The sequence below is a fragment of the Cyprinus carpio genome, chromosome B25 (assembly GCF_018340385.1).
Source record: "Cyprinus carpio isolate SPL01 chromosome B25, ASM1834038v1, whole genome shotgun sequence".
Taxonomy (NCBI): Eukaryota; Metazoa; Chordata; class Actinopteri; order Cypriniformes; family Cyprinidae; genus Cyprinus; species Cyprinus carpio.
The window spans coordinates 21,423,519-21,438,178 of record NC_056621.1 but is presented as its reverse complement, the minus strand read 5'-3'; the positions used below and the strand labels follow the sequence as shown (position 1 = coordinate 21,438,178).

The 14,660-nt window shown below is 37.2% G+C and overlaps 2 protein-coding genes and 1 long non-coding RNA gene across 7 annotated transcripts; all 3 read left to right on the top strand.

Annotated features, from left to right (window-relative positions):
• Nucleotides 1-237: 237 nt before the first annotated feature.
• On the top strand, nt 238-5,656 carry LOC109101608 (sorting nexin-20-like). Of its 4 annotated transcripts, none has more exons than XM_019114987.2 (4): nt 238-372; nt 1,822-1,950; nt 2,054-2,208; nt 3,987-5,656. In XM_019114987.2, the coding sequence occupies exons 2-4, from the start codon at nt 1,842-1,844 to the stop codon at nt 4,653-4,655; spliced, it is 933 nt and encodes a 310-aa protein (XP_018970532.2). In that variant the 5' UTR covers nt 238-372; nt 1,822-1,841; the 3' UTR covers nt 4,656-5,656. The 4 variants fall into 4 exon arrangements, 3 of the variants coding, with proteins under 3 accessions (XP_018970532.2, XP_018970530.2, XP_018970531.2); XM_019114985.2 differs by having other exon boundaries at nt 246-372; nt 1,818-1,950; XM_019114986.2 differs by having other exon boundaries at nt 246-815; nt 1,818-1,950.
• A 1,074-nt stretch (nt 5,657-6,730) lies between these two features.
• LOC109101612 (M-phase phosphoprotein 6-like) lies at nt 6,731-9,458 on the top strand. Of its 2 annotated transcripts, none has more exons than XM_019114993.2 (5): nt 6,731-6,923; nt 7,061-7,191; nt 7,836-7,926; nt 8,162-8,256; nt 8,335-9,458. In XM_019114993.2, exons 2-5 carry the CDS (start codon nt 7,082-7,084, stop codon nt 8,474-8,476), a joined length of 438 nt encoding a protein of 145 aa, XP_018970538.1. In that variant the 5' UTR covers nt 6,731-6,923; nt 7,061-7,081; the 3' UTR covers nt 8,477-9,458. The 2 variants fall into 2 exon arrangements, with proteins under 2 accessions (XP_018970538.1, XP_018970537.1); XM_019114992.2 differs by having other exon boundaries at nt 7,079-7,191; nt 8,335-9,457.
• Nucleotides 9,459-9,996: 538 nt separating this feature from the next.
• On the top strand, nt 9,997-14,351 carry LOC122142518. The gene is made up of 5 exons (XR_006158648.1): nt 9,997-10,155; nt 10,254-10,316; nt 11,007-11,034; nt 11,270-11,374; nt 13,707-14,351. It is a non-coding gene; the product is annotated as an uncharacterized LOC122142518 (long non-coding RNA).
• The last annotated feature ends 309 nt before the right edge of the window (nt 14,352-14,660 follow it).

Here is a 14,660-nt window from a genome sequence, read left to right as displayed (position 1 = left end):
ACACATTAGGCTCTTTATTTAAACATTAGAGCCCACCTGCTATCATGGACCAGCATCTCTGGAAGGCTACCAGCCACAAACAAGTCAAAGACTTCAGCTTGTTCTGGGGGCAGAAGATGCAGTGGCTGTCAGTGTTTCAATATAGAGTTTATGAAATGCATGAAAACCAATGATAATGGGCAGAACATGCAATGTGAGAAAAAAAGACACTCCCTCTTTCAAGTTTCACTTCCTCATGAACAAAGTTCAGTTAAGTCTACATGAAAAACAGAAACAGAAAACATGAATGTGATCGCTTCTAGAAATCCAACAAAGCTAAACTTTTCGTAACATCATATTCAGTTTAAGCTGATTATAGGATTATTTGCACAGGTGGGTCAATATTTCCTTATTTTCAGTGAGCTGTGCTGTAATTACCGCCTGACTTGAACGAGGTCAGATTTTCATTCGTTATATCATCTGTTACCTGCACAACATCAAATTCTTCTTGCCATGTTTGTGAGTCATTTCCTTAAGAGGTTTAATTGTAGTTGGACTTCCTGCATGGGGAAGTGTGTCCTTTTACCTTTCACTGAATGTGATATGACTGATGTTGTGAAATTGTGGAATCTGCTAGCCTTTTTAATTGTATTTTCATTATAAAGAACTGTTGTAGAAGCTTCCAGCATTTGTTATTATCCTCTACTCAGTGTTGTCTGCTAGTGCTGAAGGAGAAGTAACATGTTTAAGGAAATGCTCAGTTCCATAATCAGCATTGTTTTCTTTTCTTCTTTTTTATTTTTGTCTCAAAAATATCTTGACAATATGGCATTGGGGTAAGTTGAACCACCCCATCTATCTACAGTAATATGCTTAGTTTAGTTACAGTATAATTGTATAATCATAACATGTATGGGCCACGTCCAGCCATGACTGACTGTTATTGAGGGAGCATATATATATAAAATCACTTACCCCCGTGTCGTTACAAACCTTTCAAGCCTTCATTCGTCTTCGGAACACAATTTAAGATATTTTGGATGAAAACCGGGAGGCTTGTGACTGTCCCATAGACTGCCAAATAAATAACAGTGTCAATGTCCAGAAAAGTATGAAAGACATCGTCAGAATAGTCCATCTGCCATCAATGGTTCAACCGTAATGCTATGAAGCGACGAGAATACTTTTTGTACACGAATAAACAAAAATAATGACTTTATTTAACAATTTGTCTCCTCTGTGTCTCACCGTAGTGCCATTTTTGAGAATATGAGCTGAACACAGGCAACTTACACTCTTCTGTGTCAGCCGCGCCACAAGGATGCACTGTTATTGTTCAAATCAACAAGTTGCAGGCCTGTGAGTTGCCTGCGTTCAGCTCATATTCTCCAAAATGACTGTTGAACAAAGTATTCTCTTTGCTTCATAACGTTATGGTTGAACCACTGATGGCGGATGGACTATTCTGACAATGCTTTTTGTACTTTTCTGGACATTGACACTGTTATTTATTTGGCAGTCTATGGGACAGTCACAAGCCTCCCGGTTTTCATCCGAAATATCTTAAATTGTGTTCTGAAGATGAACAAAGCTTTTACAGGTTTAAAAAAACGACATGGGGTAAGTGATTAATTACACAAATTTCATTTTGGGGTGGAGTATTCCTTTAATCGAGTTATTTTTTGTTGAATCCATAGTTTAGTGCATTTTTTATTTATTTTTTTATTTTTATTTTTTTGTCTTAACTGCCTTACAACTGCCTTAACTTCCATACTTCTGTACCAAAATGTTATCTGAGATGCTGATTCTAGTTGAATTGTGGCAAAATTAAATTACAGAAAGCTAAATTAGAGCGGTTTGTTATGGAGGACGAGCTAGAACCACATGACACCAAGGCAGTGGATGTTAAAGAAGAAGTGTCTTCAGCTCCTGAAGATTCCTCACCTCAGCAGGAGAAGTCATCAAATAATGGTCAGTTTAAGTCAGTTGCAACTGATATTATGAGAGCAGAATCTGATGGCTGTGGTGTGGAATTGTGTGTTCGCTGTGTTCACTTCATGTCTCCTTCTCACAGCTGAAGAGCCAGATGTGGGTTTTAGTGCCTCCTGTCTGACCACAGCTGAACTGCAGCAGCACTGGAGAGCCGTTAAGCAAGAGTTCAGAAGCGTTAAACTTCTGTTTGACATTCCCACCACGCGAATCATCGATCAGAAAATCACCAAATATGTGGTAAGTCACAGCTTATAGTGAAATAACTATAAGCATGAAATCAAACTCTGTTTTCTATTTCGTTCTTGTTCCAACAGATTAATTATCTTTAATCAAAATGTAATAAGTTGTTCTGTCTCTTAAACGACTTTCCTTGTTTGACGTTCTCCAAACCTAAAGGGGAGGTTGAATTCCCATTACTGAAAATGTTACTGGCTAACTTAGGGTAATGTTGTAGTTGAGACCAGAGACCAGCAGTGGACAGTTGCATAAACTATTTTGACTAGTCTTATAAGTCATCCATTTTTTTTCTTCAAGACTGCTCATAACTTTTTTGAAATTCAGTTATATAAAATGGTATATTGGTCTAATCTGATTATGAAAAGTAAGACTGATTACCACTTTGTTAACGGCTAGCCAACTAGTTCTTAAGATACAGTTTTAACATTGTGACTAAGTTTATGCAACTGGCCCCAGTTGCCTAACCATAGCCTTTATGTTAAGACCGTGTCTTAAAAACTAGTCTGTCCTACTAGCAGTTAGCCAAGGGGTAATTAGTCTTTATTTTTTGGATTCAGAACAGACCAGAGGTATCCAAACTCAGTCCTTGAAGGCCACTGCAGAGTTTAGCTTCAACTTGCCTCAACATACCTGCCTGGACGTTTCTAGTATGCCTAGTAAGAGCTACAAGCACTTTGACTAGCATGTTCAGGTGTTAAATTGGGGTTGGAGCTAAACTCTGCAGGACTGTGGCTCTCCAGGGGCAGGATTGGACACCCTTGAAATAGACCAGTCAACATTTTCATGTAACTAACTTAAAAGTTTAAGATCAGCCTTAAAGAAAAGAAATTAGATGACTAACTTGTAAGACTAGTCCAAGTGTTTTATGCAAGCAAACACATTTCATTTGAGTGTGAGTCCAGACCAAGACCTTAGTAGGCTGAGTCTGAGTCAATAATGAGACCAGAAGGGTCTAAACGAATGTAAATATGCTCTATTTTAAAGCCTGGTTTTGCTTTAATGTCACATGAATCTGTTCTCTTTTCCAGAGCTGCACAGACAACAAAACATATCTATAGACCGGGTTTCACAGACAGGGCTTAGACTAAGCCAGGATTAGGCCAAAGTTTAATTAGGACATTTAAGTAATTTTTATAAACATGCCTTACAAAAAAAAAAAAAAAAAAAAAAAAACATTGCTGGTGTCCGTCTTGAGACAAAACAAAGGCACTGATATATTTTAAGATCAGTCAGTGCAAATTTCTTTCGGTGGAAACAGCTCAGACATACATTTTAGTCTGGGACTAGGCTTAAGCCTTGTCTGTGAAACTGGGGATAGTGTCGTAGCACTCAAGACCGGACTCTGTCTCAACTTGTTTCGCATCAAAGGCAGAACCCAAATGCTCCATGACAAGAGCAAAACTATGAAAATCCTGGTCTAGACTCAGACTCAAGTCTGATTTTGAGTATCACAACTTTTAGAACAGGGGTGCCCAATCCTGCTCCTGGAGATCTACATACCTGCAGAGTTCGGCTTCAGCCCTGATCCAACAAACCTGTCTGTAATTGCTCCTGAATATCGTAATTAGCTGGTTCAGGTGTGTTTGATTAGGGCTTGAGCTGAACTTTGCATGAAGGCAGATCTCCAGGAACAGGACTGAACACCCCTGCTTCAGGATGTCCATTCTGGCAATGTTCTGGAAATCAAAAACTATTAGATGTACATGCCAGACTTAACGCAACCTGCAAAGCTTCTTGTCTCCTCCACATTAAGTTCACAGCTTATTCCTGTTCTTCAGGTGTACCAGGTTGTGGTGATCCGCTCAGGTAGTTACGACTGTGAGCGAGTAGCTATCGAGCGACGCTACTCAGACTTCCTCCACCTTCATCAGGAGCTCCTGCTGGACTTCAGCGAGGAAATGGAGGACATTGTGATGCCCAGAAAGAAAATGACAGGCAACTTCTCAGATGAGAACATCGCTGAGCGGCGCGTGGCCCTCAGGGACTATCTTACTCAGCTCAACTCCCTCCGTTGTGTCCGAAAATCACAGGCGTTTCTAGCATTCTTCACTCATAAGGAATTAAAAACTTCATATGACCTCCTGCGTGGGGGCCGCTTTTCCAGGGCCCTTGAGGGCTTCCAGAAAGTGTTGGTACTTCAGGAAAAACTCTCTTCTCACAACCCTACTTTGGTGGTACCAACCTTGTGTGCCATACTGGTGTGCCAAAGGGATCTAGAAGACTTTGACGCAGCATTTCAAACTGGCAGAAGAGCTCTGCCCACAGTGAGACGATACGAGCTTCGGCAGTATCAAGGGCCCCTGCTGGAGGCTCTTGTTGATTTGGGCTACAGTCTTGGGATGCCTGTGGCCCAGTTACAGGATGAGCTGACCAGAGTGCAAGACTCTCCAAATGGGCAGGTGTCAGAGATGTCCCTTAAAGAACTGGTGGTGCAAGAGTTTGTATAATCAGAAACAACTGCAATGTCGTTGTGTTTACTATAATCATTATTTGATTAATTCCCTAATCCAAAATATTCAACTTCAGAGAGTTAACAGAATAATGATTCTCACCTGTGAAAGAAAATTCCAAAAAATGTACATTGTAGAGGCCAGAATTTCATTGAGACATCTGGCGCTTTTCCACTGCATGGTACGGCTTGACTCGGCTCGGTTCACGTTTCCACTGCAGTTTAGTACCACTTTAGAGTGGGCGGGATTATTTGCATGTCGTTATGGTTGCGCCTCATCTACTGCCGCGACACCTGAAAAAGTTTTTCATTCCATGTTGCTCTATCAAGCTCTCACTGGATCTGCTCCTTGGCTATCAACGAGAGGAACGTCTGTACTTCCTCAACAGACCATGAAACAGCCATTTTTTGGTTGTTAAACAAGGTGCGCTCATTCAAAACAGCTGTGGTCGAACCTTCACTGGCTGTGCTGATTTAAATCTAGCAGGGTATGTTGTGTTTGTATCGCAAGTTCAGTGATACAGGTAGTGACGATTCTCTCCGGCCAATCAGTGATCAGCAGAGCTTACACATCACATTTTGGTAATGGTACGGTTCACTTGGAACCTCAGCCGAGGTGGTACTAAAAAAGTACCACGTACCAGGTACTGTACCAGTGGAAAACCCCTCAAAAGTGAGCCGTACCATGCCGTGGAAAAGCGCCATTAGTGAGGACTGTCATGACTTGGACCAATAAGAAACCTCCTATCACCCAGAAAAAAAACACATAGCAACATGTCTCATCCACACATCAGTACCTGAACACTGTAGACGTGAGGAAAGCCTGCTTTGACTTGGGAGAATGTGATTGTTCAACTGTTCAACTGTATTTATGTTTTCATGAGCCATAGTTCTTTTATCTCATATTTCTGTTTGGATTTAATTTTTTCTCTGCACATATTTTACATTCATCTTGGATAATTGTCCAACTGTGAAATTAAATGTCACTCTTGCAAGTTATTCTGGATTGCTTTTCTCTGAATGTGAACACTTTTGAACCAGTGAGCGTTGTTATTGTTAACTAAAACTAAAACCATTTAAATTAGGTTTTGTTAACTGAAATATCTGATTTGTTAACTGAAAGTTGGGTTAGTCTCGATTTTTTAGTGTAATAACTTTCTAAATCCCATATCAACCTCGACCAACTGAACAATACAAGGATAGACATATAACTGTTCTTTTAATTCTTTCAAATAAATAATATAAAATTGCTAAAATTATTTTTAGATTATTATAACTGACTATTATAAGAATTTAAAGGGAGAAGGTTTCAATAAAAACATTACTTTTTACCTATATATTACATTTGGTTGTTAAATCCACAATTTTTTATATATAGAATTGTTCAATAGTCCAACTGTATTTGATGCAATTAGCCTATGTGAGAAGCAGCTGTAATTAAATTACAGAAAAATTAAGAGTAATTTAACGTACTTTACATTTTCAAGGGAATTTAATTACAGATACTTTTTTATACTTTTTGTTAAATAAACAAACAAATAAATGAATAGAGTTCCTTAGTTATGCAAAAAATGCTATAAAATATTACTGTAAAATCAAATATAATGATTTATATATCCCAACTATCTATGAAAATCCCCAATAAGAAAATGCAAGACAATTCCGTTGTTTGCGAGCTACCATAGGCCTATGTCACAATTTAACTGAGGCGATTTATAAACAACAACATCTATTTAACTTACCAAAATAAATACCACTAAATAAACATAAATAAATCCTTACTAAATATGTTTAGTGATGCACTCCGAGAAATAATCGCGTGTTGCCATGTGGCATCACTGGAGAACAGAGGGTTAATGTAGCTCATCAGACGTGAGTAATCGAGAAACGAAAAAAAAAAACATTAGTACTAAATATTACTGTATTAAAGTATGATACATTATAAAGTATTAAACTACTATTGCATAAATACAGTATTACACTACTACATTTATAATATAAATGATGAATCTGCAGTTTTGGTCGATCTGTGTTGTGCGACTAATCGAGCCTTGCACGTTGCGACAGCGCCTGCGCAGACTTCACGTGGACCAGTATTTATTGTAGCTTCTATGCTGCACGTAGTCGTGCTGCCCATGTGGAACATATAACTAAAAGAAAAGCTCTTTATATCGGTTCGTTCACATTAATGCGCGTAGTTGCGCTCTGGTCTGAAATGGCGAAGGATGGTGCAGCGAAACTGTCCAAAAACGTCCTGCGGATGAAGGTAAGAAGCGCTGACTCTTGCAGAAATCAAATATTTCTGGACTTCCGAAGAGGAGATCATTCAGTGGTGAACTTTTGATTAAAAAAAAGTTTTGTTTTGAGTGTGGGGCTGTTGCTGAGTGTTTTCTTTGCTGACAGCTTCCTGTGTTTCTGTAGTTCATGCAGAGAGGGCTGGACGCAGAGCTGAAGCAGCAGCTGGAAGAGGAGGAGAAGAGGATCATCAGTGATGAGCACTGGTCCCTGGATCTGCCGGAGCTCACGGCCAAGGAGGGAGACCTGGCTGGCTGAAGTCACGCTCATGTCACTGTGAGACATAAATATCTATAGAAGCCCATTTCTGCCACATAAGAAAAAAATGCTTTGGTAAATCATAAATATAAAAAAAAAAAAAAAAAAAAAAACATAACAAAAAATCATTAAAAACTAAAAAACTAGTTAGAGTTAGAGTTTAAAAAGTTCATTAGGATTTGCATATAAATATTATGGAAACAGGCTAAAAACTTTTTGTTTTTAACATTTTGTCAATTACTCGACATGTCAGACTTTTTATCTCATAATTGTGGATTAGTATGTCATGATTTGTACTTTTTATGTCATTGTTAACTTGTGTTATAATTTTGATTTAGCAGTGCATGATTGTTTTAACTTGTATGGTGGAAATCTGCTTCCATAAATATTAAGAGAGTTATATCCACTAAAAATCACCAAAACATCAACTAATTAAGAATCATTGGCTTGAAGAGAAACTGTTTGTAGACTATTTTATTTTGTCTTTTTTGTAATGCAGTGACATTCAGACATTATTATACGTGACCTCTAACCGAATACCCTATAATCCTACACATTTGATGTGTTAATGCCATCTTGTCATGCATTATTTATTAAAAAAAATAACTGTTTTTAATTTTATTAGAAACCATATCATTGAGGCGAGAAGTTGCGTTCCCTGTGAGGATTTGGTTTATGGCAGAATGTCATTCAGCAGTTTCAATCCTGAAGTTGAGGTAAACTTTTATGAAATGTGATCATGTAAATTAAGCATGATTTATAAATGTGAATTGGAGTTAAAGCTAAACACTCATTTTATTTAGAGACTTGCTCATGAATGGTGTTCATTTTTAACCAGTCAGTATCACAGATTTGTATGTTTGATCTGATCATTTCATGTGATAATTAATGTTATGATTTCTGTAACCTTGAGCACTGAACATATTTACCACCAAACTAAATCTCTTGTAGAAATTAATGTTACTAATGAACACACACAAAGAGGAAGAGGACGACAGTGTGAGCAGAATGGAAACTGATATTACAGATGAAGAGATGGCTAGAAGGTGAGAGAGGAGGTGATCTTAAACTGAGGTCATTGTACAGGAACGAAAGACGTTGACTGTTATTTGCTTTTCCTGCAGATATGAAAGCATGGTTGAGAGCATGAGGAAAAAGTTTGCCAAGAAAAGAAACCGCTCCACAATTACTAAGAGTGGAGAGGACGTCAACTGCAATGTGGATGATAATCAACACAAAAACGTGTTCCTGAAACCTCAGGACTGAGACATTTTATTCACTGTTATGAGTGTTTATTTCTTTATGCAATGGACTTTTGTGTTTTATTTATATTTTTTGTTTACTGACGACTACATGATTTTTTAAAAGACCAAAATTTTATGGAAAGGGTACAAGTTTATGGACTTGTTTTAACATCCTAAGACTTTATGTATAATTTTAAACAATTTTCAAAATGTACCATCCTAAAAAAAAAGTAAAAACCTGACCAGGATGTAATGACCAGTGCTTTAAAAAAAAAACTCAATTATGGCTTCATAACACCAATATTAGTGAAATTCTGGTGATTATATTGCAGGCAAAAAAGGTCTATTGTCAACAATATAGCAATGCAGTCTCCTTTGTCTTAACAGTCTTAAGTGTGACCGTATTTTAATGCTAGACTGCAAAATGACCGCTGGTGGGATGATATTTGCTTGCCAAAAATGTTCAAATGCAGTCAAATGAGGTAGGGTGAACTCTGGTTGGGCCACTTTTTGTAAACTGTGTAATTTAGATACCTAGATGTTTTTCTTCTTCTTCTTCTTTCTTTATTACTTTTGTTAAAGTGCCCCTATTATGGGTAATGAAAGCTTCGTGTTTTGGTTTTGGGAGTCCCCAACAACAGGTTGACATGCATGCAAGGTCAAAAAAACATTTTAATTGTCTTATAATATGCATTTTTTTTTTTTAACCTTACTTGCTCAACGACTACCAAACGATTCACTCAGCGATTAATATTTCCAACCCCCTCCTTTGCGTGACGCTAATCTGTGGTGATTGGTTGATTGGTCTAATTTTCATTTCATCATGAGCCTGTAATGCCTGATAAAGCATCGTTTGTGAGGAGCAGTGCTGCTTTGTTTACAGCCGTTACCATGGAAACCGCGATTTTTAGCGCTCCAAAAGCAGCACCTAGTGGCAAAGAATGAATCTGCATTTTTATTCAGACCAATGCAAAAAGACCAACAAGTGGGCGGGCAATATGCTAATGTTTCATGTTGACATTAACTTGAAACACCTTGGGATTCGTTTTAAAAACGACTCGTTTCAATGATTCAGAGTCGAGAGACAATAACTTTATACATGGTGCACTTTCAGATTTAAATTTGCAGTGCATGAAAGGTCATTTTCAAAAATCCATAATAGGGGCACTTTAACTTTAAGGTCCAGCTATAATATTTGCGTTTGAGTACAAACATTTTGAGGTCAAATTTCTTTTTAGGTTAATTCCCACCCAGCACCAGACGTCATTTGGACGTTGTTTTCTGGTCTAAATAAAGTCGGCCCGTCATGGCTTTCCTTTTAGACCAAAAAACGACGTTGAAAAATGGTCTTTGTTTGGTCCGAGAGATTTGGTCCAAATTAAGCCCAAAAAGCGACGTTTAACGTTTTTTTTTTTTTTAAATCCAAATTTAGCCCAAAAACAGATGTAGATGGGCTTTAGTCCAAATTTAGCAGAAAAAAAAAACTTTTACTTCGCACCACAAAGCCATTAACATAAACTAGTGAAGAAATATATTAGACATCATATCTGAAGCACTGTAAAATATATTGAAATATATTTTGAAAACACTGGATGGGCGCGCGCTGAACTGGAGCGGAGGAGGTCACCATGGAAACGGGGCGGCAGCTCAACTGTCAAGCACCTGAACGCTGTCTCTCATGGTTGTTTTCACTCATTTCAGGTAAGTTTTGTCCCTAAATTACACAAATAGTACATAAAAGTGTTCCTGTAACTTTCTTTCATGTAATGACACGCTTCCGTTGAACATTTACTTTATAGAAATGGTTTATTGTCTTCAGAAAAAGTCCGTTAGCATCTCAACCTTAATGCTAACTACAAGAGGTAACTAAGTTATATGCATCTTTCATAATATCTTTCGCCTATATCAGCATGAATCTGTATTTTTCTTATATATGTGCGTGTGTATTTATATAATATTTTCATAATATGTGTGTGTGTGTGTGTGTGTGTGTGTGTGTTTGTTTGTTAGTTATTTTGATGTCCACACTGTAAGAGCATTATCTATAAACCACCTCGCTATGTGTACTGCGTTAAGCTCACTCAGACGTGTAATAGCGCATGTATATGATTGCTGCTCTTTTACTTGATTCAGTTAGTAAACCTAAAACTTTAAATTCTGCTGTTATTATTCTTTCTATTTTTTTTTTTTTTTTTTGGATATTCTGTAAATTACTTTTCTTTTCTGCATTTCACCTCTGCTACAGTTTATTTATAATAAACCTGTCATTGTATAATAAATATTGTTGGCTTTGACAGATTGACAGATTTCTTATGTTCCTAGATTCTTCCATACTGATGTCCATACCCTAGAGTTGGAGCATGTATCTTGTCAAAGATCATTTTTAGACATTATGAGACATATGACTTGGGGGCAAAATACATTGAGTCAAGTCAGACATTCAACAGTCATAATTACTGAAAAAAACACACAGGGAAAATGTGTAATTAACGGCTCGCAGATACAAACGGGGTAAATAATAGTTCATCATTGATATATCTTTTCTATTTCAGAGACTGAAAATCATCGATAAACCACAAGGTAATTGTAACTTATTTCAAGGAGAATCATAAGAATAATACGAATAAAAGAAAAATGCATCTGTAACTTAATATTGCTTCTTATTTTTCAGTGTGTTGAAAGTTCTCATTAAACACATAGCTTTCTTCTCATCTTTGTGCATTTTCAGATGTTGTGCATATTTATGAATCAAATTTTTCAACGTTGTTTTAACTTTTTAACATTATAATATTGGTTGTCTTCTCTCTTTTTTCAGAGTTTAGCTCCAACCCCAATTAAGCAGACCTGAGCAGCTGATCAAAGATCACCAGAAACTCTGCAGAACGGTGGTCCTGCATGCCCAGGACTGGACACCAGTGTTGTAAGTCATCAATCTAGAAGTAATCCTGCCTCTTTGAATGGTCATGTTCAGAACATATTGCAGGAGATCTCAACATTGTCTCTCAAGGTCCACTTACATGCAGAGTTTTACACCAACCTAGTTCAGTTCACATTAACACAATAAACAAGCTAAAAAGTATTACTAACAATAAAAACACAAACAGGTGAGTGTGATCAGGTGTGGACTGAAGATCTTTGTCCGAACGGTCGGGTTCGGTCTTAATTTATATCATTTTACATGGGCTCGGGCCGGGCTCGGGCTTGCGCTCCGGTTTGCGAGGTAAATAAGCGGTCATGTGATGGGTTTCGATTAGTGCGAGAAAGACGCAAAAATGTATGCTGAGTAGGTGAAACGGAGGCTTGCCTCTGGCGATTACGTTTTGGTTGCACCAGCAACTAAAGCAAAGTCTGAGGTGTGGAAAAGTTTTGACCATGTTTATAATATATAATAATATAATAATGAGCCAGTGGGTTATATTGCTAGACGTACCATCAGTGAGCGCAGGAACGCGCTGAAGCCATCTACAGTGGATTCAATAATTTTCCTCCACAAAAACATGTAGGCCTAGCCTAATCTTTGTGAGTAAAGTTTTTTCAAATTATAACTAAATATTAATTGAGTCTTAAATGCATAATGTAGACAGAGTATATAGGCTAATGTTGGCATTATTCTTTTATTAAATTTCAGCTGCTAGTGGCGAAGCAAATCCTGCGGAGCCTTTTTCGTAATTTCGTTATTGCCAAATACCCATCTTAATTTAGAATTTAACTTAATTTAATTTATTAAGAAAGACTCGTTTTTATTGGTGCATTGGCCTATTTAAACTTTGGGTGTGTATCACTTAGGTCCCTTGCTCAGAATTCAGTGGTTAGGGGCTGCCTCAATCACAATTTTTTTTTTCCAGTGCACTGAAATGTTTGCTCCCTACAAAAGCTGTGAAAACCAGGAAGCATCGATGCTCAATAAGTTTCCTTTTAGGAAGTTCTGAAGCTCACAACTTAAGACCCTTTTACACTACACGTTGGACCCGGAAAATTGCCGGAACATTGCCGGGTCGCCTTCTGTGTGAACGCAAACACATCCCGGGATTGATTCCGGATTGGGGACCTAGTAACATTGCCAGGTTCAGTCCTGAAACGAGCGCTGTGTGAACAAAAGCCAGAACTAATGCCATGTCGTAGTGATGACGCACGTTATCGCGTGACTCTTTTAGCATGTTTTGAAGGCAGATCAATGTTCGCGCCAAAACAAATATGTGCGAACTATAACGAAGCAGAGATCAGTTAGTTCCTCACTTTCGGCGCTGAAGCTGAGATCGTTAACCAGCTTAAGTGAAAGTTAACGTGCCTAGCGTTTTCGACTCGTACATTACACGTCACACCCTGATATCACGTGTCTTCACGGGACCTTTAAAGGTTGTGTGTGAACGCACACACACATTCCGGGTAATCACTGGCAGTGTGAAAGTGCAAAATCTAGCGACCAGGGAACAATTGCCGGGACACATTACCCGTGTATTTTCCGGAATCGCAGTGTGAAAGGGGCTTTAAAGAGATAATTCACTAAAAAGTTACACGTAATAGATTTTAAAACACAAACCAATATTATATTTCAGCATAAACATATATCACTAGACAGGTAATGTCTAATCTAATAAACATTTCTAATTTATTTATGACTTAAATCTTGCACATACATGTAACAAAGAATTTATCATAATGTGCTGTAAATAGCATTAAAAAAGATATCAGCTTTACTGTTGTGCATTAATGTCAGTAGTGATGTTGTACAATGGGGACAGAAATAGTCACCAGTGTATAGTGAGTCACTGTGTTTACCAGTGGCAGAATTCATGTACAAAATATATTAATTCACAACTTAGCGAACTGTGAAGCTGATCTACACAAAACCAATGCAAGACACCAGACCATAAGCAAGTATAGGTCTCTGCAGGAAAGTAATGGGAGTTACCATATCAGGGTGTTTTTAGACCATGATACCTGATTGGCTGACGTCATAGTGACGGTAGGTTTAGGGGTGGGGTTAGGTAAGGGGGATCATTTTGATTGCATGATTTAGAAACACCCAGCAGTTTGAAATCACCCACAAAGTCATAAACGCCCACTTTTGCTCTGCAGAGACCTAAGTCTCACCTTAAGGGCCAGAGTTCAAAACCCCTAAAAAAAAAATAACTTAATAATCCCTCATGAAGAATGAGTACACTTTCATTTGTACATTTTGGACAACCAGTGTTTTTGTATTATTTTTTTTTACATTAACATTTTAGTTATTGTTTTCTTTATCACTTTAGATGCTGGAGAAAAAACAGCGAAAAAACATCTGCCATGGCTCATTAATCCAGAATTGGGATGGTGGAAGGAGCAGAAGAACCAGAAGATCAGAGATCAGGCAGAGATCTACTGGTGCCCCTGTGGGAACCAATTTACCTAATGAGTTAGTTAAACCAAAGATTTTTCATCACTCACCTTTATGTTGTTCCAAGTCAGACTTTTGTTTCATCTTTGAAACATAAATGCAGAACTTTTTAATGAAATCTGAGAAATTATTTTTTTTTATTTATAAAATAAAACATTCACGAGAGCACCATGATGCATTAGTGTTGAGTTGGTGTGAGAGCTGGCAATCTCATGGTACTTTTGTGAAAATCTGTTGGGGATACATCATTTCTGAATACATTATTTTTATTTATTTTTTTTGCTGTTGTTGTTTTTTGTACACAAGGCATCTGTTAAAAAATCTTAATTTGTGTTCTGCACAAAAGGGTCTTATGGGTTTGAAGCAACATGAGGGTAAGTAATTAATGACAGAATTTACATTTTTGGTTGTTCTAATGTGGTTATAATTGGTCATTGTTTCCATTTTCAATATTTTAAAGATTTATTGTCTTGAAAAATTATGTTTATACAGAAAGATTGATTCATTGGATAAGTTACAGTAAAGACTTAAATTGGTAAAAAAAAATATATATATACTGCTCTTTTGCAAGCTCTATTAAAAAATACTGATAAATGTAATGGTTTCAACAAAATATTAAGCAGCACAACTGTTTTCAACATTGATAATAATCAAAAATGTTTCTTGAGCAGCAAATCAGCATATTAGAATGATTTTTGAAGATCATGTGACACTGAAGACTGGAGTAATGATGCTGAAAATTCAGTTTACATGGATAAATTACATTTTACAATGCATCCACATAAAAAACAATTATTTCTGTAGTTATATTTCACAATATTACTGTTTT